Genomic DNA, 22,590 nt, shown 5'->3' with positions numbered 1-22,590 from the left:
ATTCTCCACATTTTTTGGTCGTTGTGTTGAGCAAGTGTTCACGCAGAGCAAACCACTTGGCTTTTAAGCCACAGGCTGAAGCGGTCGCCCCCCCGGTAGGAGAGAACAAATGGTCAGGACGCCTCCTTTTCATTTTCCTGTCAGGCTCGGAAGGAGAACGTTCTGAATGTTGCACGGCGAGGACAGTGTGCGCAGCCCAATGTGCACCTCCTGTGTACCCCTCGTGAAGGGGAAACGACGAGCGCGAGGCTCCAGAGTGAGGACCGCTTTGTTCTTGCATTATAGCCTTAGCTTTAGGGGTCCAGGGCTGGAGTGGAATTGTCATATCTTTGATTCTCAACTTAATTTCTCCTGTCGGGAGTCACAGCTGTCGGTTCGAAACGGATGGTCCACAGAGTAAAAACACAAAAATGTGAAGCGTCAAAGTACAGAGTGATCGCAGCAAATGGGCAGCGATTCCAATAGATGCAGCGGGAGTGCGTTCCATTTGTCCATTTGACTATTTCCATTGTCAGTGTAGAGTATTCAAGTTCCATTGTCTGTACATAGTATTTATATTGTGTATTTTATATTTGTACATACCTATTGCTTTTTTTATATTCTGCTGTAATGCCCAAATTTCCCCGTTGTGGGACGAATAAATATTATTATCTTATCTTGTCTTATTATATTTCTGAAGCTGCCCGGGTAGCCAAGTAAATAAGCTGACTGCCACATTTGTGTTATGCCATCAGGGAACCATTAATAAGTCGGCTCTGGCTCATATTGGTCTGCATTTTGGGAAGTTATAAGATTTCGAGGCCACGTACAGTTTTCGCAATATGCCGGGCGTGCAGAAATCCAGTAGGTGTCAGTGACAAGACGCTCACTCCCACAGCCAGATAAACACAACCCACTCTCCAAGCTGGGCTGGTATATGGAGAGTGGGCAATTGTGAACCTCTCACGCGAAGCCCTACCGGGACGTGCAGAGACACGTGGGACATCTGAGTTTGCGTTCCGGATTGAGGAGCTTCCATTGGGGTTTAAGAGTGTAACAGGTTGTGGAGACGGTGGGAATGGGTGAAAAGTGGGTGCATGACTGTGAGGTGGGAATTTGCAGTCGTACCAGTGCATGGAAGGAGGAGACAGAGAAGATGCCCAGCCGCCCCATGGCCAGCTTGGTGGGACGCGACGCGAAGCCCAGCAGGCGTTTGGGGTTGGGGGGCTCGCCGCCCTGCAGACTGGCCAGGTAGCACCGGCAGCGGAAGAGGTCCATGTGAAACCGCTCCAGGTTCTGCTCCCACACGGAGATCTGACGGAGGGGGAAATGTGAGAAGGCAGTGAACAAAAAAAAAAAAGAAAAGAAAAAGGGATTGGATTTGTGATGATGTAACACGGGCACAAACTTGGCCGATGAGATCCAGATTTATCTCTGCGAAGGTCAGTGATGAAAACCACAATGAGAAGAATGAAAAAATATGCATGAAAGATCAGTATTTGCGATGGTAATGTGACCCGTTTCAGGCAGAGCGAGACGTGGGAGTGCCGAGGCCCCTGCGGAGAGACATTACTCACCAGCGCAGCCCCCACCAGTCGCCGACCTGTGGTGCTATGTGCGATGTATCACGCGGTGTGGGCCGTGGGAGGCGGAAACACAGGAACACACGTACTCACCATGCAACACAAAACCTTTTTTATACAGCTTCTCTTTCCCCCCGAATCTTGAATCTCAACATGGATTAGAGGCCCTGTGTTCCCGTGTAAACCCCCCCCCCCCCCCCCCCCCCCCCCCCCCATTTTGTAGATTAATTTAACCTCATGAAAGAAGTGAAACAATGAGATACAGTTATTGACTGCCCAGGTGGAAGATTATTATTATTATATATATATATATTTTTTTAACATATTAAGGATCTTTGCTCTTCAGGTTCACACAGTGAGGCCTATTGTTGGCGGGCACATTCTTAAGCTCCCTTGCGATGTTTACGTGCGACGCTGCTTTGACGTTTCCGGCAGCGGCTCCAGACATGCGTGGGGAAACAGAATAAAAGACGCATTGAGCGCGAAACAAGAGTGATCCTCGGGACGGCTTCGACACCGCAGCTGTGACTTGTGTCTCAAAACAGCAATTAGAAAATATGACAGAATTAGCCAGAGACTTTCAGGTCCCGCCTGCCTGCTCATGTATGCATCGCGTGTGTGTGTGTGTGTGTGTGTGTGTGTGTGTGTGTGTTGCCACATTGTGTTGCGATTATTCTGCACTCGAGCACTCGCATTTGTTTTTGGTTTCTTTTTGAAACGAGCACCAGTCGGAAAAAAAAATTGGAAAACATCTGTCGTTGCAAGTGCTCCGCGAGAACATTGTGTCTGGATGACGCCACGCAGTAAAGATGATTTGTTGCAGAGTTTTCGGCGTGTGTGTGTGTGTGTGTGTGTGTGTGTGTGTGTGTGTGTGTGTGTGAGAGCATTAGTGCAGCTCAAAGAGCCAAAGATCTGCAAAGGCCCTAAGGTGCCTTCCCCTTAACTCGAGTGGAAGCTGAAGACAGTCAGCGGTACGTGCTCAACATATGAGATCACATACCTGGACATGGAGACGTGACTTAATTAATCTGCAGTGTGATAATATGACAAAAACCCTTTTGGATACTGACATTTCCTGATGTGTGTACAACCGTTACATATTCGATTATTTTTCCCTGGATACATCGCGACCGCCCGCCCGCCCGCTCGCTCGCCTCCGTACCTGCTCCAGTATGGTCTTCCTCTTCTTGGCGTCGGCGACGGTGGACAGCTGCATGTCTCCCATCTTCTTCATCTTCTCGTCCATGTCGATCTTCTGCTCCAGCTTGCGGATCTCGGCGCGCAGCAGCCGCACCGTGTCCTCCCGGTGGTGCTGCCGCGCGAGGGCGGCGGCGCACGCCGAGTGGATCGCCGTGATCCAGTTCTCCAGCTCCGTCTGGCCCGACGTCTGAGAGGGCAAAAGGGGAAGGAGACAAAATGGTGAAGAACAAGCCTGAGGAAAAAAGGAGTCACGACAGAAGGAAGGGGAGAAGGGAATTGGGAAAGTTGACAGCTGGGAGAATTGAAATGTGAATCTCTCTATTAGCGCCTGAGAGAGAGGACAGTCCCGATAATCCCGTCGTCATTTTTTATCACTCATCTTCCCATTCTTGGATTGAATGTCACTGTGGACAGATGCCATGAACATAATTAGACATTTGAATATTACACAATGGCCGCTGTGGCCGATCACTGTCACACTATGACAGCGTGGCCTTTAAACATGTCACACGTAAAACAAACACATGGACACGGGACTGGCGTATCGCCCACATACCTAAATGTCATGTACATACCACACACACACACACACACACACACACACACACACACACACACACACACACACAAGTCCCCAAAACGTCGCACGCACCTTCGGTTTCGAAAGGAACGCAACTTCAATGGCACATGGATGTTTGGAATACCAGTGTCTCTCTCTCACCTGGAAGAGGAAAGCGTCCCCCACCGAGTTGCTGAGGCAGAAGACGAAATCCTTCTTGGGGTGCTCGGGCACGGCCTGGACGATGCTGTTCTCCACCCACAGCGCGTGTTTCGGAACGCTGTTGTGGTCGATGCCCGAACGACCGTCCGAGTCATACAGGAAGAGGGTGCAGCCTTGAGGACCAAAGAGAAAAGACGGAGTGATGTTGGATGAATTCAGAATTCTATCTTTTGTTGAAACCAATTAGCAAAACAAAGCTTTCGTGTTCAGGACAAAATTTGAGAGATGTCTTTCACTCGCTGCTGTATTTAGCCACGCAACATGAGTTCAGGAGGAATACTATAAGAAACCATTGAATGTATTTACTTATGGGGGGTGGGGGGGGGGGTCTATAAAGAGAGGAGGAAGGCGGGAATGCAGCTGCAGATGCAGCATCTGCATTTTTTTACGAGCACAAGATTGGATTAGCCGCGGATGCCGGCGTGAAATTAGATTGAGGCGAGGCCGAGCAGAAGCCGTGTAAGGCCACACAAAAGACGGAGCGAGGGGACAGCAGAGGTGACAACCAAGGGCACGGGCTGCGCTCACATGCGATGTGATTACAGTGTGACGGGATGGAGGGAGCGGGAGACGGAGCGGGTTGGTGTCAGCTTCAGATGTTTATCTGACCGCAGCAGATAGCGGCCGCAGGATTTTGTCGGGATAAGAGTTTGCTCATTTCATTTCTCGGATCGGTTAGTCTTGAAGAGATGTCCAAGGAATCACATTTTTAGTCCGTGCTTATTTGAAAGCTCATGAGGAGAATTCTGAGGACGTCAGGGGGCCTGAGGTGCACACCGCCATGTAATCACATTGTCCTCAGTTGGAATGTGAACGGAAAACCTGCTGCTCGGCAATTTCTGTCGCTCTCCATTAAAAACAAAAAAAAAGAACAATCAAGATACAGATCTAAACGCACAAGTGCAGTCACAAGCACGCGAGTCTGGGCAACAACCTTTCAGGGACACCCAGTAGTGTTTCCACTTGCGCCTCGTGGCGGGCTCCACCTTCTTGTTCTTCTTGTGGACCAGGAAGTTCTTCACCGCCAGAGCTCCCGCTTTCCTGACCGTGCCCTGTGCGCAGCCAATCAGAATGTCCGACGGATAGGCGCCGCTGAGCGTGCCGCTGCTCTGCTCGTCGCTCACCGCCGAGCCGGCCTCCTCCGCGCAGTCCCGGCCCCGTGCCTGACGAGGGGGTCGTCGGAAGACGAAGGGGATTAGAAACAGTGGATGTTTCATACAAACCTATATTTCATACTGTACACACACACATCACAAGTAACTGACCCAGGCTTGATTGTCCAGCTCCTTCCTGAAGTTCTCGTACACTCCCCCCCGTCCTCCCTCGCCGCCCCTGCCTTCTCCGCCTCCGGCGCTGCTGCTCCCGCTGTCGCTGCCGTTGAAGACGCTGCTCTCGGCGGCCGAGTACACCGAGAAAGAGGCCGACATGGCCTTGCAGCGCCGCGACGCCAGCTCCCCGTCCATCTCCGCCGCGACGCCGTCAATGCCGCTGTCGCCATACTCACTCCCTTCGCCCAGAACACCGGAGATGTCCTGCCGGCCAGAGATACAGTGCTTTATTGAAGTATACACATAAACTTATACATATATATATCTGGATAGACACAATATGCCCATGCACACATAAACTGGCGATACTACAGATGAGGGTGATAATAATCTGCAGAGAAAACTTGCATGAATGAACATTCACGCCAGTCTAGAAGAGGTCACAATAAAAGAGGTCATTTCACTCCGATTTGCTGGAATCAACCCGACAGCTCAGGCTTCTCAAGGGGGTTTCTGGGTCTGGGTCTGTGCGTGTGTGTGTGCGTGTGTGTGTGTGTGTGTGTGTGTGGTCGGCTGCGTTAGCCTGTGTGTTTTTTTGCACATGCACTTCTGCCATGCGAAGGCTCTCCACTTTGAGCGAGGGGTTCCCTTTGCTTTCACACTTTTCCTTCACCAAACGCAGTCTCCCTCTGTTCTGCTTCTCGTTGTTTTGCTGTGTTTTCCGTCTATTTATATCCGGCCTAACAACCCCCCAACCCCCCCCCCCCCCCCCCCCCCCCCCTCTCAGCCTGGCAAAGATGAATTTATAATGAGCACTTAGGGTGCTCTGCTATCCAAGGGTGCTTGGAGGTTCTGGGAACCGAAGTTGAATCACAACAGCAACTCACACAATGCGACAGCAACACACACAACCGTTTAGGTCTCACCAATGCTGTTGTGTTGTGTGAGTTCCTGTCGTGTTGTGTGAGTTCCTGTCGTGTTGTGTGAGTTCCTGTCATGTGTGATTTGCTGCAGTGTTTGTGTGATTTTGCTGTTGTGTTTTGAATGAATCTGCTAATCTGATAAGCCCCTCAAATATGATCCAAGTGTTGCTGTCTGCGTGTGTTTTTTATGTGTGTTAGTGAAAGGGGCAGGGAAGATATCATGCTTTAGTGCTTCAAGTACTGGAGGTGGAATGGCAAAACTACTTCATCTGCTTTGCAAATGTATTCAAATGAGGTGTTACCTGGGTAGTTTGTGCGCGGCGCCCCTGGAAAGCAGGGCGCGGCGCCGCCGGGATGCCGAGCCCCGCCAGGCCCTCGGACAGACAGTGGGACCGCCGGCACGGAAGCGTGAACGCTCCGTAGCCGCCGACGTCCTCCTCGGCTGGGGACATCAGCCCCTCCTCCCCTCCTCCCTCTCTGTCGTCACGACCGGCTCCCGCCCGGTTCTTGGGGTAGCGGCCCCTCTGGCCCCTGAGGCCGGCGCTCTGCTGGCTGCACAGATGGTCCAGAGACGATGCTCTTTCAGCCGAGCCTGGAACGTGCACAGGTGGTCATTGCAGGGCGGCGGGGGTGGGAGGTTAGTGCATTCCGATTACTGTCAAGTTACTTTCAGATCACCACGCTTGACAGTTAAATTACCCTTCTCGTGTGTGTGTGTGTGTGTGTGTGTGTGTGTGTGTGTGTGCCGACCACCTGGGGCAGTGCTTAGGCCTTCAGGAGATAAGTTACCAGTTACCGCCCGCTGTGATGCCGGCCTGCAGCAGCTCCCGCACAGCACCAGTTAAAACCAACAATGCCGTCACCAGCCGAGCGTCGCACGCCCTGATGGATGGCAGCTGACCTTCAATCAGTCGACTTGACCTTCTCAAATTATTTTTCTCCCACTCAGTGAGTGTCTTGTGTGATTTTTCTCTCTCACCACCCTCCCCCTCATCATCTGTAGAGTGAATCAAACCATCATCTTTTTCCCTCCCAATCACCAGTCACCCTTCTCTTGGAAAGCCACTACTCCATATCGTCTGCGTTGCTTCAGAACAGGGAATATAATGTGTCAGTCGAGACTTGCCGTCCAGCCATGTGTCTTTGTGTGTGTGTGTGTTGGTATTTTTCAAATCCTCACCTGCACCGGGATGTGAGAACTGCTCCTCCTCCTCCTCCTCTTCTTCTCCTGCGCCTATTATCTCCTCCGTGCTGGTCAGATGCTCCTGGCTCAGGTCGGACAGAGAGAACTCCAGGCTGTCCTCTCTCCACATGTCTGCAGACTTTGACCGCTTCTTCTTGAAACTCCCTCCCTCCCGGGGGCCCTCGGCCATCCGCTGGAGGTACCTTTCCTCTCCGGCGGCGTCCCCCTCCCCCTCCCCCGTGGAGTCCTCCCCTCCATCCTGCGCGACAGTGTCCGCCTCCGAGGTCTCGGGGGTCGGCGTGGCCAAAGGGTCGTCGTCCTGCTGGTAGGACTCCGGCCGCATGGTCATGGCGACGCGCTGTGTCCAGTGGGGGTTGATGCCGAACTCCCCGAACGCATCCGCGGCGCTGAAGGGTTCCAGTCCGTTCTCCGCCAGCGACTGCGGGATGCTGGGCGTGCTGGAGGAGCGGGTCGAGGCCTCCGAGTTCCTGTGCTCCTGTTTCACCGAGGAGGAGTGCCGGGAGCGGCGGGTGATCGGCTGCTTGGTGGAGAGACGGAGCGAGCGGGACGTGTGCTTACGGGAGAGTTGTCCCGTCCCATCGCCGTAGAAACCGCTGTCCCCATTCTGACTCTCCGCGTTTCCCATGATTCAACTGTAGATGAAAAAGGAGAAACATACACATCTAAACATGATCACATGATCCCTTAATCTAGACCATGACCGAGTCTAGTAAACAGTGGCTTATTTGTTTTATAACTATTTACGGGTCTCGTGGCGCATCCGTGTTCATTAACTGGTCCGTTGATCAGCAGAGTTCAGACCCAACTGAGCTCCAGTCTGATTTAAATCTGGGCTCATTAGGTTCATCAACCACATTCCAAGGCAGTCACACCATTTGTGCCCGAGGGTGTTGATGCGTCAGATCCCTCTTTAGTTTAAAATGAAAGGTATTTAATTAACTCGCAAAAGCCACACATTTCAAACAACATGCGTCTGCCCAGCTGTTTGCAATGGCTTTTTAAAATGTATTAAACTTTTTATGAAGCCCAGTGTCTTTGGGAGAGTGAGGCAAGCAAACAGACGATTCTAAGTGTGACTGAAAGTACCGGGACGAGAAGCTCCAAGGGGGGAAAAAAAGGGAGAAAATAAATAATTAAAGTTATATTCACTGTGATCCTGCGTAAAGTGGGTTTTGTTAAAGAAAAAAAGGGGTTTTGGAAAAGGCATGCTAAAGCAAATACTGACAAAACTACTTTAGGTTTTAGTGTTTGTGCAAAAACTCAGATATTGTATCAGCACTGTTATATAAAAAAAAAAAAAAAAATCAATAACCAGCCCTAGCTAATGCTTTTAGAGAGATGTCTTTTCTCCCCCCCCCCCCCCCCCCCCCCCCCCCCCCCCCCACTGAATTGCACACTGGGCTGGGTATAGATGTTTTGCTCGCCTGCTTGTTAACCAGACAAACAAAGTGTTTTCGACTCTTTCTGTCCAAACTGCAGGTTGTGCTCTCCGATGGCACTGTCCAGAAAGCACCCACCTGCAAGTCTGAACAAAGAATGATCATGGCAAAAAGACTGGAACCAGTTTCTCACAGAGCTCTCAGCTCTCAGAGATTCATGTGATGACCAGGACAGTCGCTGAGCTGGAGGAGTGGGTGGTCAAGGGTCTCCAGGATGTCTCCACGTGAGGAATCATGTGTCCAGCTGTTTTTTTTTTAACCGACCCGGATATTTGGGAATTTTCCAAGGACAACACACTCAAGTGAGGTAGCACAGGGACAAAAAGAATTAAAAAATAAACGTGAATACATTTTTTATTTAGAGCATAACTACAGCTAACATTTCGCGGAGGCTCCCTTCGGGTTTTGTGGTTTTGTCCCACTTAAGAATTCAGAACGTGTCAAAATCCCATCCGGCTTTTGGTGACTTTTTTAAAACTTTAAAGGCCGACGTCTTCGATGGGTGCACTGTGAATTGTGTCGATCGCAAAGTCATCCCTCCCGGCGTGTTCTCTGTTACATAAGCGCGCGGAGTCAACTGCTGAGTCAACTGCCGTCAGACCACTTGGTCCCTCTGAGTCACACGTAATCAAACCTACACCATCAGATACTCAGTGTGGGCTCAAACTGCAGAGAGAGAGAGAGAGAGAGAGAGAGAGAGAGAGAGAGAGAGAGAGAGAGAGAGCCTGAGAAAACAAAAAGGTCCTTTCCAGCGAGAGAAAAAAAAACAGCCTTTTATATAGAAACACAGCCTTTAAGTCAAATCCAACAATGATACCTCATGTTTCTTCATATGACTGAAACAATAAGATAAATCGAATGGTAAGATTTTAGAATTCAATACAAAAAGTACTCATTGGGATTGTTGCAGCCGCGCGGTGGCGTAGTGGTTAGCACTTTCACCTCAAAGCAAGAAGGTTCTGGGTTCGAATCCCGGTTCAAACCAACCAGGGCCTTTCTGTGTGGAATTTGCATGTTCTCCCCGTGTCCCACAGTCCAGAGACATGCAGAATGGGGTCAGGTTCATTGGAGACTCTAAATTGACCGTAGGTGTGAATGTGAGAGTGAATGGTTGTTTGTCTCTGTATGTGGCCCTGCGATAGGCTGGCGACCTGTCCAGGGTGAACCCCGCCTCTCGCCCAATGTCGGCTGGGATTGGCTCCAGCGACCCCCCCGCGACCCTTAAATGGATAAAGCGGTAGATGATGGATGGATGGATTGTGATACTGAAGTGTGATACCGAGGTGTAAACGCCGTGCGGCTACCTGTGGTCAAGCGTCCGCATCACCAGCATCCCCACATCATCGCGGCGGCGTCGTCGTCGTCTCTCACCGACCGCATGATCCTCCACAACGGTGGTGTCGGTTTGCCCTGCGAGGAACAGGAGGGGAGAGAGGGGTTTCAGAAGAGCAGGAGACGGAATGTACGTCTGACAAACGAGTGTAGGAGCATCTGCCAGGTGCGTTACATGAAGCAGGTGAAGGGAAGTTGAGTCGGAGTCGGTGCACAGGGATGAAAAGGGAACAGGGACAGGGCGGTCAGCGGTGGTGCTGGGAGAAATTGCAGTGAGGCAAAAGAAACAAAAATTAAAATGCACAAACGCGCAGATGATCAGAAACAAAGCAACGAGTGGTGTCGCCTGAGCCCCGAGGGGAGAGGCGAAATCATCTCACAAACAACCGTATTATCTTTGAACTGCACCCTGAAACTCAGTGCCAACGAGAAACCGTACAGGCATGTACAGGCAAGTGCACAAAACTGCTTTTGGAAGGCAAACCCCTTGTTTCCCTGCAGACAAAGAGATGTGTGCGCACACACACACACACACACACACTCACACACTCTCACTCTCACACACACACACACACACACTCTCTGAAATGACAGAAGATGAAAGCGGCAATGGAGTATGATTTTCTGCTTAAGACTCAATTAAATGATCCTCGCCAACACGACCTAATTTTCCTCTAATACCAGCCCTGAGCTGCTTAGTGGCAGTCGACCGTGATTTCCATAAGGCGCCATGTACTGTATATAGTGTGAAGGTATGCAAGTTCGAGCACGCTCGCTGTGCGTGTAGATTTGCACATATCTTCCGTCCGTGACCAGATAAAACATTTTTAATTTGTATGCATGTATCCTTCTCACTTGGCTAGCACACGGGCGTTTAGCACTTTAGTCGGGAGGCTGGCTGCCGCAAACATTATTTCCAGATTTGTTTGTGCTTCAATAACAGTATTTAAAGAGATGCAAGAGAGATAATTTCACTGTGGTGTGAAAAAAATGAAAAAATGAGAAACAAACTGCCTTTACCCGTTGCAGAGCAGAGGCCAATCGAGCAGCGTCTGTTTGGAGTGCAAAACATGATCGATTTGTTCCCTCAGATCTAAATGATGTTATTATTATTGATGATAATCAGATTATACTGTCAATTTGTTCACAGACGTGAGAGTTCAGCTAAGTAGAGGAAGAAACGACAACAAAGCCATAAGCAGTGTTTACTTGTTCCCGTGGTCCGATCTGACATTGCACTATGTGAGCGCGTGTGTGTGTGTGTGTGTGTGTGTGTGTGTGTGTGTGTTTGTGTGTGTGTGTGCGTGTCTGTGCGTGCGTTAGTGCGTTTAAACTTAGCCACTGCAGCACATTTTCGCTCCAGCTGTGGGAAACAGTTACATGAGCTAAACTTGACCCTGATACTTCTCCTCCTCTTCCATCCTTATTTCCCATCCATCCTCCGTTCCCAGCCGGCCTGATCAGATTCGTCCCAGCCCACACGCTGACCAGCCCTCCCCTCCGAGAAAAAAATCAACACACACATTATCATCCGCCTGACAGGTGCAGGATATTGGATTTGGAGACGGGCCTATTCTCCCCCCCCTGTCAATAATGAAACTTATTGAACAAATATTGGTTATAGCACGGAGAACTCTGGGTTGCGCTGTGCAGTGACGAGCGATATTAATCATCTATATGTCTGTGTGTTCTGTCTGTCTTATTCGGAGTTCAGTGCAGAGGAGGAAAAACACACACCCACACACACACACACACACACACACACACACACACCCACACACACACACACACACACACACACACACACCCACACACCCACACACCCACACACACACACACACACACACACACACACACACACACACACACACACACACACACAAGCCACACAAACAAAACAAGCCTTCCTGACACAACACGAGGGAAATCAAACTGCTGCCTCTCCTCCGGCGCTGTACCATCTAAAGTGTTTAGTCTCCTCGTTTTACCTCTTCCCGTGCCCTGCAGCAAGGCACGGGAGACGGGGGAGGGATGGAGGGGGGGTGAGACGGGGTCGGGCGGGTGGGGGCGCTCTCCGCAAAAAAAAACCCACGCATAGAGCTGAGAGGTGAGGCGAGGCTGAGGGCGAAACGCGCGAGGAGGGAGGGAGGGAGGGAGGGAGGGAGGGGTCGCCGAGGTCGGTGCAGACAGGGGGGGGGAAGCACGTCGGGGGGACTGCGCTATGAATAGAAGTTTCGACATGGAAAAGTGAGAAAGGGGGGAGGAAGAAATGAAAATTGAAAATGGGAGAGAGGGAGTGGGAGAGACAGAGACATTGGGGGGTCCTATTGTCTGGGAGCTTTAAGTGGATAAGTAGACATGTGCTCTGGCTGCCTCTCTTCAGGCTTAATTGAGGGAGTCGAGACAAAAGGGGAAACATAATTATTCGCTCGCTTTCTCTCAGTCGCTCGCTCTCGCTCTCATTCGTGCAGTGCATTAACACTCTGGCAGTGTATTAACACACTGTCAGTACATTAACACACTGGCAGTGTGTTAACCCACTGACAGTGTGTTAACACAATGGCCTGCACAACAGCAGCCGGAGCATTATCAACACACCGACATTCTCTCCCCCAGACAAACACACGCGACTCCAAACACCCTCAATTCTTTTTTAACCGGTGTCATTTTCACTGAATTCATCACCAACAACATGTTTTAAAAATGCAGATCTGCTTCGTCTTTTCCTCTTCTTCGTGTGCACAGCGCGAGTGCCGGAGGAGAGACTGGCAATGTGATGCTCAGCTCTGTCTCTCTGCAAGCGCCACTTCCATCACACACTGGACAGAGACAGCTCTGGAGCGTCCGGAGCTCTCGAACTCACGGAGCCACACAGCTGCGTTCCAAAGAAGATGCTCGACACCTACAGGCTCTCACCGAACACGTGAGAAACACGCGCGCACACGCACGCACTCACGCACACGCAGGTATCGTTTTTCCGTGATATACATTCCAGCACAACAGTATAAAGGCAGACGTGCTTCCAGTTGCACGCACCTGCACAATCCCAGGAGAAAGGTGAGCAGGTTTCCGTCTCTCTCACACACAAGCACACACACACACACACACACACTCATTGGAAAAAATACCAAAGGCCTGTCAGAACAGCCATGCAGCAGGAACACCCTACCCCCCCCTCATCCACCACCGCCCAACCGCCAATCGTTTCATCTCTGCACCTGTCTCACAGCTCCACCCAACATGACAAACCGCTCAGCGCTCCCGACTGAAACCACACGTGACGCCAACGTGCACCGTACTGTACGACGCCGCGCCGTCAGCGGAGCCAAAGAAAACCGGTCTCGTTGTCTGGGTCGCCTTTTTTTTTTTTTTAAATCCGTGGCCATGTCTGCACCACATTCCGGAGTGGCTGTCGAAAATCTGTCACAGATTTTAAGATTAGGAAATCACTGAGCACCTATTAGTAAACGTCTGAAAGGACATTAACCCATCATCGTTAAAATTGATTGACAAAAGAAATCGTGTAATGGCGACACGGAAATGTTGTTTCCGCCTTGAGGGTTTCGCTGTCGATCAGCTGTGAGTCGAGGATTTTTTTCAGTTCCTGGCGTTACGTCATCAGCGTGTAGCCTAAAGTCACCGTGTATCGCACATCACAGGATTTGATATCCTCAAAGAATCCTGACGGAATATATAGTTTCCTATTTCGGATTAACAACTGTTAATGCAACTTAACGCGTCGGCCCTAAAGCGAAGACACTGTTATCATCTCCTTTGAACTCAAGATGCTTTGGTGGACTCGACTGAACAGTCGTGAGGTTACTAGCCTTTATTGTAACAGCCAAAACACTGTGAAGAGATTTGTGTCGTGCCTCATCCCTCAGTGTTTTCTGTTTTGGTCATTCCCGACGCCCCGGCGAGTGATGGAGTTGAAACAGCCCGACCTCAAGCAGAAAACGGTGGCGACCGAGTCTAGACAACCGCTGTAACCAGAGAAGCTCACCGCTCGACTGACCTCCCCGACCTCTCCTCTGAACTCTCAAAAACCACGACCACAGCCCCCCCCCCGAATTCAAGCCTCGGGACGCATGACGCAGTCCCCGGGACTCTCCCTTCCCTCAGGCCTTTCTTCATGCACCTTTTTACATACTGTGCCCCCCTGCCCTCCCTCTAGGCGGGGAGCGAAGTCGCTGAGGTCAACACGTTCTCTGCGGGGGGGGGGACAAAGGCATTTCCGAATGGGGAAGACTTCATTCCTAGACAGTCGAAATAGACTACCATGGGAATCCTGGAGAAGGTTTTCATCGGTAAGTCTCCATGATCCCAAAACCTCACACTTACAGTTACACACAAACACACCCGCAAACATGCACGTGCACCGTACGGCCTTCTCACGCTGAGCAAACCTGCTTTAAAAGATTTTTTTTTTTTTTAAACACAGGACTGGGTGCAGGAAAAGGCTCAGTGGTCCAAACAAGTAAGGATCAGGGACTTAGCGTCCGTTAGCTCGTGTCTTATGGTGCTCACCAAATGTGTGTGTATTGTTCACATTTGAGGAAGAACTATATCTATCTGATGCAGAGATAACAGTCAGACGGGCTCCTGAGATCCTCCCATTGTCGCGATAGGGGAGCACACTCCAGTGCGCTCGCACAATCCCTCCGAGACGGGGCCTTTCTCAGACATCACTGGTAGAATTCCCTTGAAGAGGGAGATTAGCTTCTTATTCATCCTTTCGGGATCTGACAAGACACGTGCCACCCCCTCTCTCTCTCTCTGCTTAAACACACACACACACACACAGGCACAAACAGTTGTGCCTTGTGAGCATGATTCCCGACAGCTGCTTAAGTCAAACATGGAAAAAGAAAAAAAAAAAATCTTAAGTGGTGAGAGACAAATTATTATTCCTTCCTGAAGAACGCTTTCAGAAGACGGCAAGGCAACAGACGAAAAGATGACAGAACAAAGCAGAGAGGGAGGAGAGGAGAGGTGATTGTTATTAATTTGTGAAAATCTCCTTCCATCTGTTGTCTCCTATTGAAGGGGTGTAGAAAAGAAGAGTGAAGATCCGGGATTGTGATGATGATAACAGCGAAGCAAAATCACTGCGGTAATTCCTCTCAGAAAGCGTCAAATGTGTAAATAAACTGGAAAAAAATGTATACATATATATATATATATATATATATATATATATCACATGGGCTGCACGGTGGTGTAGTGGTTAGCACTTTCGCCTCACAGTCCAAAGACATGCAGCATGGGGTTAGGTTCATTGGAGAATTCTAAATTGACCGTAGGTGTGAATGTGAGACTGAATGGCTGGCGACCTGTCCAGGGTGAACCCCGCCCCTCGCCCAGTGTTAGCTGGGATTGGCTCCAGCCCCCCCCCCCCCCCCCCCCCGCGACCCTGAAGTGGATAAAGCGGTAGACGATGGATGGGTGGATATATATCACAGCTGAAAAAAAACTGGGGTGAAGAGAGCAGAGTATCATCTGCATAGTGACAAAAAAACCCACTTTCGACTTTGGGGGTCAGTGTGTCATCGGAGGATCATGTTTAAAAAGAAAAGGGCAGTGGAATTCAGTGACAACCAGTTCACTCCACTTTACTCCTTGAGTGTCCCTAACCTCATTAAACGCGCCCCTCCGTCTTTCCGAGGAGCTTACGCCGTACGCTCCTTAACTCAGATTTCAGCACGCTCTCTCTGCAGCGCAGTGCTGTCAGGGATTACCATATTTTGAAGGAGGAAAAAAAAAAATCCCTCATCCACAAGTCCTCCATTGAGTGAGAGGCCCGCGAGAGTCGATGAGCGTGAGCAGCTTTTTGACACTCCGCTCTCGAGTTGCTGGAGCTGCAACTTCAGCAATCGTCCAATCCATGTATGAATTCAAAGAAATGGGGGATCCCGAAGATTCAAACCTCCTTTAGTACAGAATAAGAGTATTCGGGTGAGGAAAATTTGTTTTCATTTTGCATTTCTAGCAGAAAGTTGAAATACTGTTTTGTGATTTAAGTGGAAATGTCAAGGATAACGTAAAGTCCACTGGTTCATCAAATCCAGTCAGAGGAGTGACTGACAGCTATGCGAGCTGTCGGAGGGTCAGATCCTTGGTGTGTATGGTTGAACCATGGATGTTTTAGCATTCGTCCATTACCAGCCATTTCAGTTTTCACAAATGCGGCCACCTCTTCCAAGTTTGTGTAGTTTCTCCTTGTGAAAAGACAGTTTGGGGGGACAACTAGGACAATAAGTCCTTTATTTATGTGCTAAAAGAGACAGAATGTCCTTGTCATTGTCGTTTATCTGTTTTACCCGACATTTCATATTTCATCTGCAAAATTAGAAAAAAAAATGTATTCTCCGATTTAGAAAATAATCCTTTCCCGGTTTTCGCTTCTTTCTCCTGCCTAGCCCCGAATCTCTTCCATGCTAATCAGAATCCTTCAAGATGAATATGTTAATATGAGTATTGTATAATTAGAGTACTACATCCTCTCACTTGTTCTGAGATGAAAGAGGAAATCAAGGCGTGTCAGCCTAAATCCAATCCTTCCTGGACCCTTGTTGTAGGTAACTATGCCACTTGGAATCCTGATGTTGGTAAGAGCATAACTATGGAAACTGTTGAACCATCATTTGCGTATTATTTAATGCTCTTGTGCCAGAACCTCAGTCAACACGTGCTCGCCCTGACGGAGCCGTGATCGCACAGACGAGTCGTCAAAACCGATCAGCTGAATATTGATGTGTTGATTTGCCGGTTCCCAATATGAGAGTCGTCAAAAAACAAAAGGAGGGGGCAAAAAAGGCGTTGTTTCATTATTCAGGGGGAGTGGGACGAGACTCTGACTGTGCTCCAGATTCAGCTGGTAACCGTAGAAACCCTGCGGGCCGAGACGCCGCCGCGGGGAGGACCGGCGGCAAGCCAAGGAATAAGATGGAGAAAGGCGTTTTAATGAAAAAAGGAGAGTGCTGTGAGGACGAGGCAGCATTTTTTGAATTTCTCGAAATGAGGCGTGGGCAACAGCATGCAACTACAGGATTTTATTATACGGCAAGAAATCTTCCAGTTTGTCTCATCCGCAGCCAACATCAACGCTTTCCCCTCTGTGCGTGTCCAACACTTCTTTCATAACGGGATCAATATATCATAGAGATTCCCTTGGTAATTTATCAGTGCAAAACTAGGAACGAGAAGAACGAGGAAGGAAAAAACAAAACATCGAACTTGTTTGTCTACCACTTTGTCTGATTTATCCCTCTTGCAGTTTAACACACACTGGAATCTTGTGCTGTCAGAATAATTGGAGGCGTTGCTGTGACTGTGTTGTGATGTGCGCAAGGTCTCCAGCTATTCCGTTTAATCCCAGTTAGGGGCTGCAACATACCATCGTTTTCTTGATTCATCGATCAGCTGTCTGGTCCGTAAAATGGTGAAAAGGGTTGATCGTTTTTTCTCAAAACCCCCGACATGATGTGTTGTTTTGTCCACACACCAAAGGTATTTAGTTTACTGTCATACAGGAGCAAAGAAAAAACCAGAAAATATTCACGTTTAAGAAGCTGAAATCAGAGAATTGTGACTTTTGTTTTCATGACAACTACTTGAACCGCTTAATCGATTGTCAAAATAGTTGGCGATTAATTCAGTAGTCGATTGCTAATCAATTAATTGGACATCCGCCATTATTTTCCTCTTTTTGTCAATCTTTCTGAGATAAAACTTCATCATGCTAAATCGTAGAATGGACAAATTTAAGCATACTAATTCATGGCATCGGATATTGTCTTCAGAAAGTCATACCAGATAAACTCATTGACACGTATGGACGCCGTCAGACAGACACACACACACACACACAGGTGTGAATGAAAATTGGCGGGTATAGTACTTCCTATTTCGCTCGGCGCAGTCTGGAGAGAAAAATAACAGGGTGGATGAGGTGGATGAGGGGGCGAAAGAGAGGGATGAAAGGGGATCTAGGCAAAGGTATATAGACTGATTGAGGTGGGGAGGTTGAGTCGGGGGGATGGGATGAGAGCGGCATGAGGGTCTGGGAGGGAAAGGGGAAAAAAAGACGATGGCGTTGAAAGGCGGATGAGAGGCTGTCAGAGCGGCGGGGGAGCGGCTGGGAATCGAGTGTTGGGCCACAGGTACAGACAGACAAATGATGTGTGCCGAGGTGGAAGGAGACATGAGAGCCAAAGAGGTGGAGCGGCGCTGATAAGTGCTGAGCGGCCGACGGAGACGGATGTGGCGTGTCAGATGTGACCGGGCGCGACTCGTTGTCATCAATGATATGATCGAAGTGAGACGAACCGGAGAGAGATGTCGAAGAGAAAATTGTTGTCGGCCAACGTGCCAGACGACATAAACGCCGACAAACAAAAACAGCTGGGTCGAAAAGTGAAATTGCCCTTTAATAAACGAAAGATGATTGTGAATGTGAAGGTGATTATCCGGATGGACCGAAGTTATCCGAACACGTTTATGATAACCTGGCTTGTCCAATAATCCATGTGTACATGCGTTGAGTGACTGTTGAAAGGAAATGGAAATGAATGAGGGAAAACTGATATTTCAAAATATCCTTTTAAGGCACCTGCAAAGAATACGATTTTAAATACTGCAACAGTGCAACTGAGCAGGTATCAGCTCACTCTGATTTGAATCAACTTGTGAGAGTAATAACGAAACACAAACTCTTATTACTTTTCTTAATTCAGAAAACTGCTGAGGCTAAAAACAAAACCCCGGTGTGGTACAACCTGGGAGCAAGAGAAGAGGCATTAGCGTGACCGCACAAGGACAGGTACGGGAGGAAGAAGTGGAGAGGGAACCGCGGGAGAAGAGATTAAGCGAGAGACACAATCCATCCAACAGTGTGAACCTGACGGAGGCCAGGAACGCAGGCGGCGGTAATGAAGATGTTCGTGGCAGAGGAGTGGGCAAAACAGAGGAGATCCAGGCGGAGGGGAGGGGAGGGGGACGGGCGGGGGGCGGAAGTTATCTCAGTGCGCCTCTGCACCTGAGTCAACAGCGGTGCCTGACAAACAAAGTGGCCCCTTGAAGAAGGAGACGGGAAACAATGAAGTGCAGTGAAGGATGGGGCTGAGAATTGTCCAGCCAGGAATGTGACGGACAAACAGCAGCTCGCAACGCAGTGTCGACGCTGGGACGCACAGGCCGTAAAAGCCTTGTTGTCGGTTATTATTCCTTCAAATAGTCTCAGGTTACACTCTATGAAGAAGGCATCAAGGGAGCTTTGCTTCAGGCCAAAAACAAAAGAAGACAATATAATGTCATGGCTATTGACAGATGCGGCAGATGTTCATTGCGGAGAAATGTTCCATAAAGTTGTAGTGTGTGCAGAAGTTATAGATTGGTCTCTATATAGCAGTGAGGACACTTATTGGCATAATGCATTCCCTAGCCCCTCACCCTGTCCGTATGCATCTCAACTTAATGCCTTACCCCAACCCTAACCCAAAACACAAGTCTAACCCCTAAAACCAAGAAATTGCATGGACCTCACGGCGTCGAAATGTCCCCACAAGGATGGTGTTGAGCCAAAATTTGGTTCTCGCAACTATAGAAAGACCCGTACACAAACACACACATATGCACAACCTTACAAAAATACAAAGTGTGACAGATTCAGAAAACGGGAGAAGAGCTGTGTTGCGTGAACGTTCTGCAAAGTTCACTGACGAGAAACTACTAAAACCAAACTGTGATTGGGACGGAAACTACTGAATATTTGCATTATTATTACTAATAATATTTTATCATTACAACAGAATTTAAGAAACAAGTGGAGAGATAGATGATGTGATGTCTGCAAATTGCCTTTTTTTTTTTTTTTTCTCCAAAGCTCCGGCACTAGAGGAGAACACCACACTCTGGATGAAGTATCTTCATGTCCAGTGAGCATATGAATAGACACACTTACAGTACGAGTTAGACAGATTCGCATACGACCTCCAGGCTGTGAACAACAACTGAGAGACACATTTTCCCCTTTCCATTTTCTTTCTCTTTCTTTTTTTTCAGGTCATGTGCATCATTCATTTTTGTGCACTATTAAAATGTCTGCCAACGAGGGCCGACCTAAGTCACTCTAACGTTATTATGAACGCTGACGGAAACCCCTGGATGATACGTCGAACAAGAAATCTCCTCACACCCGGGTTGGAACCAAACGGCGTCTCGAGACAGAGACAACTGGCTCTCGGCGAGACGAGGACGTCAACATCGCCGCTCTCGGTGGACGGGGTTGGATCTAGGTCAACGGGTCCGTTTCCTGGGAGTCCAGCACTTGAGCTGACTGGAGCCGGGGGGGGTATTTGTTTGGGTTCCGAGTTGGCCACGGTGAATAGAGCCAGCGCCCCCCCCCGCCCCTCACTGCATTAGTGACCTGTATGAGCACCACACGACTCTGACATCTGAGTGCAGGCCTGAGGACAGCGGACAAAGGCAATCTGACCCCCCCACACACACACACACACACACACATGTGCCTGAAAGCTAATGCACCACGCGACAATAACAAAAACACAGAGTCTAAGAGAAACCTTATACAGCACTCACCACAGGGTTTTTTCTCTTTATCCCGAAAAGAAACTCGGTCCAAAGAAACAAAATCCACGCAGCTCTGCCTGTGAGCCTTCATCCTCGCTTTTGCACACACACACACACACCCTCATTTTCAGACATATTCACGTACATATTTGCACACGCACACTCAACAAATGCACTCACAAGGCCCGCCGAGTGAGCCCGCCTCGTGCATCACTTCCAGGTCAACAAGCGGCGGAACGCGGAGTGTGACTATGTGATGAGCAGCGAGTCGCCGGCCAGATCGCCATCTCCCCGTGACCAACTCTCTAGCTGACTGTAACTAATGTAATGTGAGGGGTTGAAAGGAAAAGATGGAGCGAAGGGGCGAAAGAGGAAGAGGAGAGGAGAGGAGACACACAATGGCAAAGTGTCCTGTTTCCTCTGCTTTGATTACACAGTCACGTGGACACACACACACACACACACACACACACACACACACACACACACACACACACACACACACACACACACACACACACACACACACACACACACACACACACACACACACACACACACACACACACACACACACACACACACACACACACACACACAAAGATTTCCGAGCGGCGATTAAAAAGAGAAGACGAAAGGAAAGTGATGAAAAAAAGATGATCCCAGGAAGGCCAAATCTCGCCAGTGCAAACAAAGCACAAACACAATCTTTGAAGACACCCGCGGTAATTCCTCCCTTTAAATCCCTGCTCAGCACCTCACACACACTCGCTCCCTCTGAAGTCTTCATACCATCTTCCTGTCTGTAAAACAGCTTCCTGTTCAGATCACGCGTCCCGTCTCAGGGTGGGTTTACCCTTTCTCCAGCGACACACACTTCCATCATCTCCACGCATCCACTCGGCCTCCTCCGACAGTACCAACTGGATTTACAGTCACAAAATATCCATTTTGCAAATCTATTAAAATTACACATAACCAACTTCGATTGCCCATTTCCCCATGCTGTCCGTCTGAATCGATAGCATCCAAGAAATATCTGAGAGTGTAACCATAACCATGTTGAATAAGATGTAGATGCACACACACGCACACACACGCACGCGCACACACACACGCACGCACGCACGCACGCACGCACGCACGCACGCACGCACGCACGCACGCACGCACGCACGCACGCACGCACGCACGCACACACACACACACACACACACACACACACACACACACACACACACACACACACACACACACACACACACACACACACACACACACACACACACACACACACACACACACACACACACACACACACACACACACACACACACGCTGATGTATGGACTGGAACGCAACACTGATCACAGATAATTGGCAGACATGACAGGGATCGCAATGCTGTCACGCCGTGAGAGGGAGAGGAAGGATGGAGGGATGATGGAGCAAGAGGCAGAAAGAGAGGGAGGGTAGGAAGGAAGGAAGGAAGGAAGGAAGGAACTCCCAATTCATCAGCAGACACATGGAGACACAAAAGCGAGGAAATGAACGAGGACACTTGCCAGCTCACGTCAGCTCTAAGAAACCCCCCCTCCCGTCCGGACCCCTTCTCAAATTAGTGACATCCCCTTTCTTTCTCTCTCTCTCTCTCTCTCTCTCTCTCTCTCTCTCTCTCTCTCTCTCTCTCTCTCTCTCTCTCTCTCTCTCTCTCTCTCTCTCTGCTGTCTTCTCCCACTCCTTGTGCCTCGTCTTGTGCTTCCCATCGGGGGGCTGACGAGTCTGGCACGGAAACAACAAAGCGTTCTCCACCTCGTGTTACGCGCTGCTCGGCTCGCAGTCCTGCCTGCTCAACCTGACGGGCGACATTACAACAGCAGACGACAGACGCACATAAGCAAACACGTCAGTGTGACACAACACTGACGTGGCCCTGCCTCTCTCTCGTCCTGCTCAATCGCTCACATACTTTTTCAAAGAGCATCACGGGTTAAGGCCAAGACCGTGGAAATAATGTCACCTTTTCCGCCTGGTTCTACAATGTCTGAGGTTTGAACGGTGCTCTCTCTCTCTCTCTCTCTCCCTCCCTCTTTGCAAATGTTTAATACCAACTATCAATCTATTAAGTGCCCGACTCCTAATATTCACGCATTTTCCTTTTGCCAATTTTCTGGAAATCAGTTCACAGCATGCGCTACGTTTGGATGGAAACTTGTTAGATATCTTCCGGTGTGTTCATGTGAGTATTTTTTTAGAGGCATTAAGACCGTCAAATTGGGAACCAAGCCTTC

General features: G+C 49.3%; 1 protein-coding gene across 3 annotated transcripts in view; it reads right to left on the bottom strand.

Moving 5' to 3' along the window:
- Positions 1-22,590, bottom strand: part of tiam1a (TIAM Rac1 associated GEF 1a) — a 54,033-nt gene that overhangs the window by 27,284 nt on the left and 4,159 nt on the right. Inside the window, exons 1-9 of one of the 3 annotated variants that reach the window (XM_035626022.2) lie at positions 21,092-21,112; positions 9,682-9,787; positions 6,915-7,570; positions 6,037-6,326; positions 4,809-5,075; positions 4,478-4,706; positions 3,484-3,656; positions 2,725-2,949; positions 1,108-1,293 (exon numbers count right to left, since the gene is read on the bottom strand). In XM_035626022.2, coding sequence (XP_035481915.2) covers positions 1,108-1,293; positions 2,725-2,949; positions 3,484-3,656; positions 4,478-4,706; positions 4,809-5,075; positions 6,037-6,326; positions 6,915-7,563 — 2,019 coding nt within the window. In that variant the 5' untranslated portion in view covers positions 7,564-7,570; positions 9,682-9,787; positions 21,092-21,112. Of the gene's footprint in view, positions 1-1,107; positions 1,294-2,724; positions 2,950-3,483; positions 3,657-4,477; positions 4,707-4,808; positions 5,076-6,036; positions 6,327-6,914; positions 7,571-9,269; positions 9,293-9,681; positions 9,788-21,091; positions 21,113-22,590 lie in introns of those variants that run through there. The other 2 variants (XM_035626020.2, XM_035626024.2) reach the window with 2 other exon arrangements.

The sequence above is a fragment of the Scophthalmus maximus genome, chromosome 2 (assembly GCF_022379125.1).
Source record: "Scophthalmus maximus strain ysfricsl-2021 chromosome 2, ASM2237912v1, whole genome shotgun sequence".
Classification (NCBI taxonomy): domain Eukaryota; kingdom Metazoa; phylum Chordata; class Actinopteri; order Pleuronectiformes; family Scophthalmidae; genus Scophthalmus; species Scophthalmus maximus.
The sequence above is the reverse complement of the archived record's forward strand: the minus strand, read 5'-3'. Positions and strand labels throughout refer to the sequence as shown.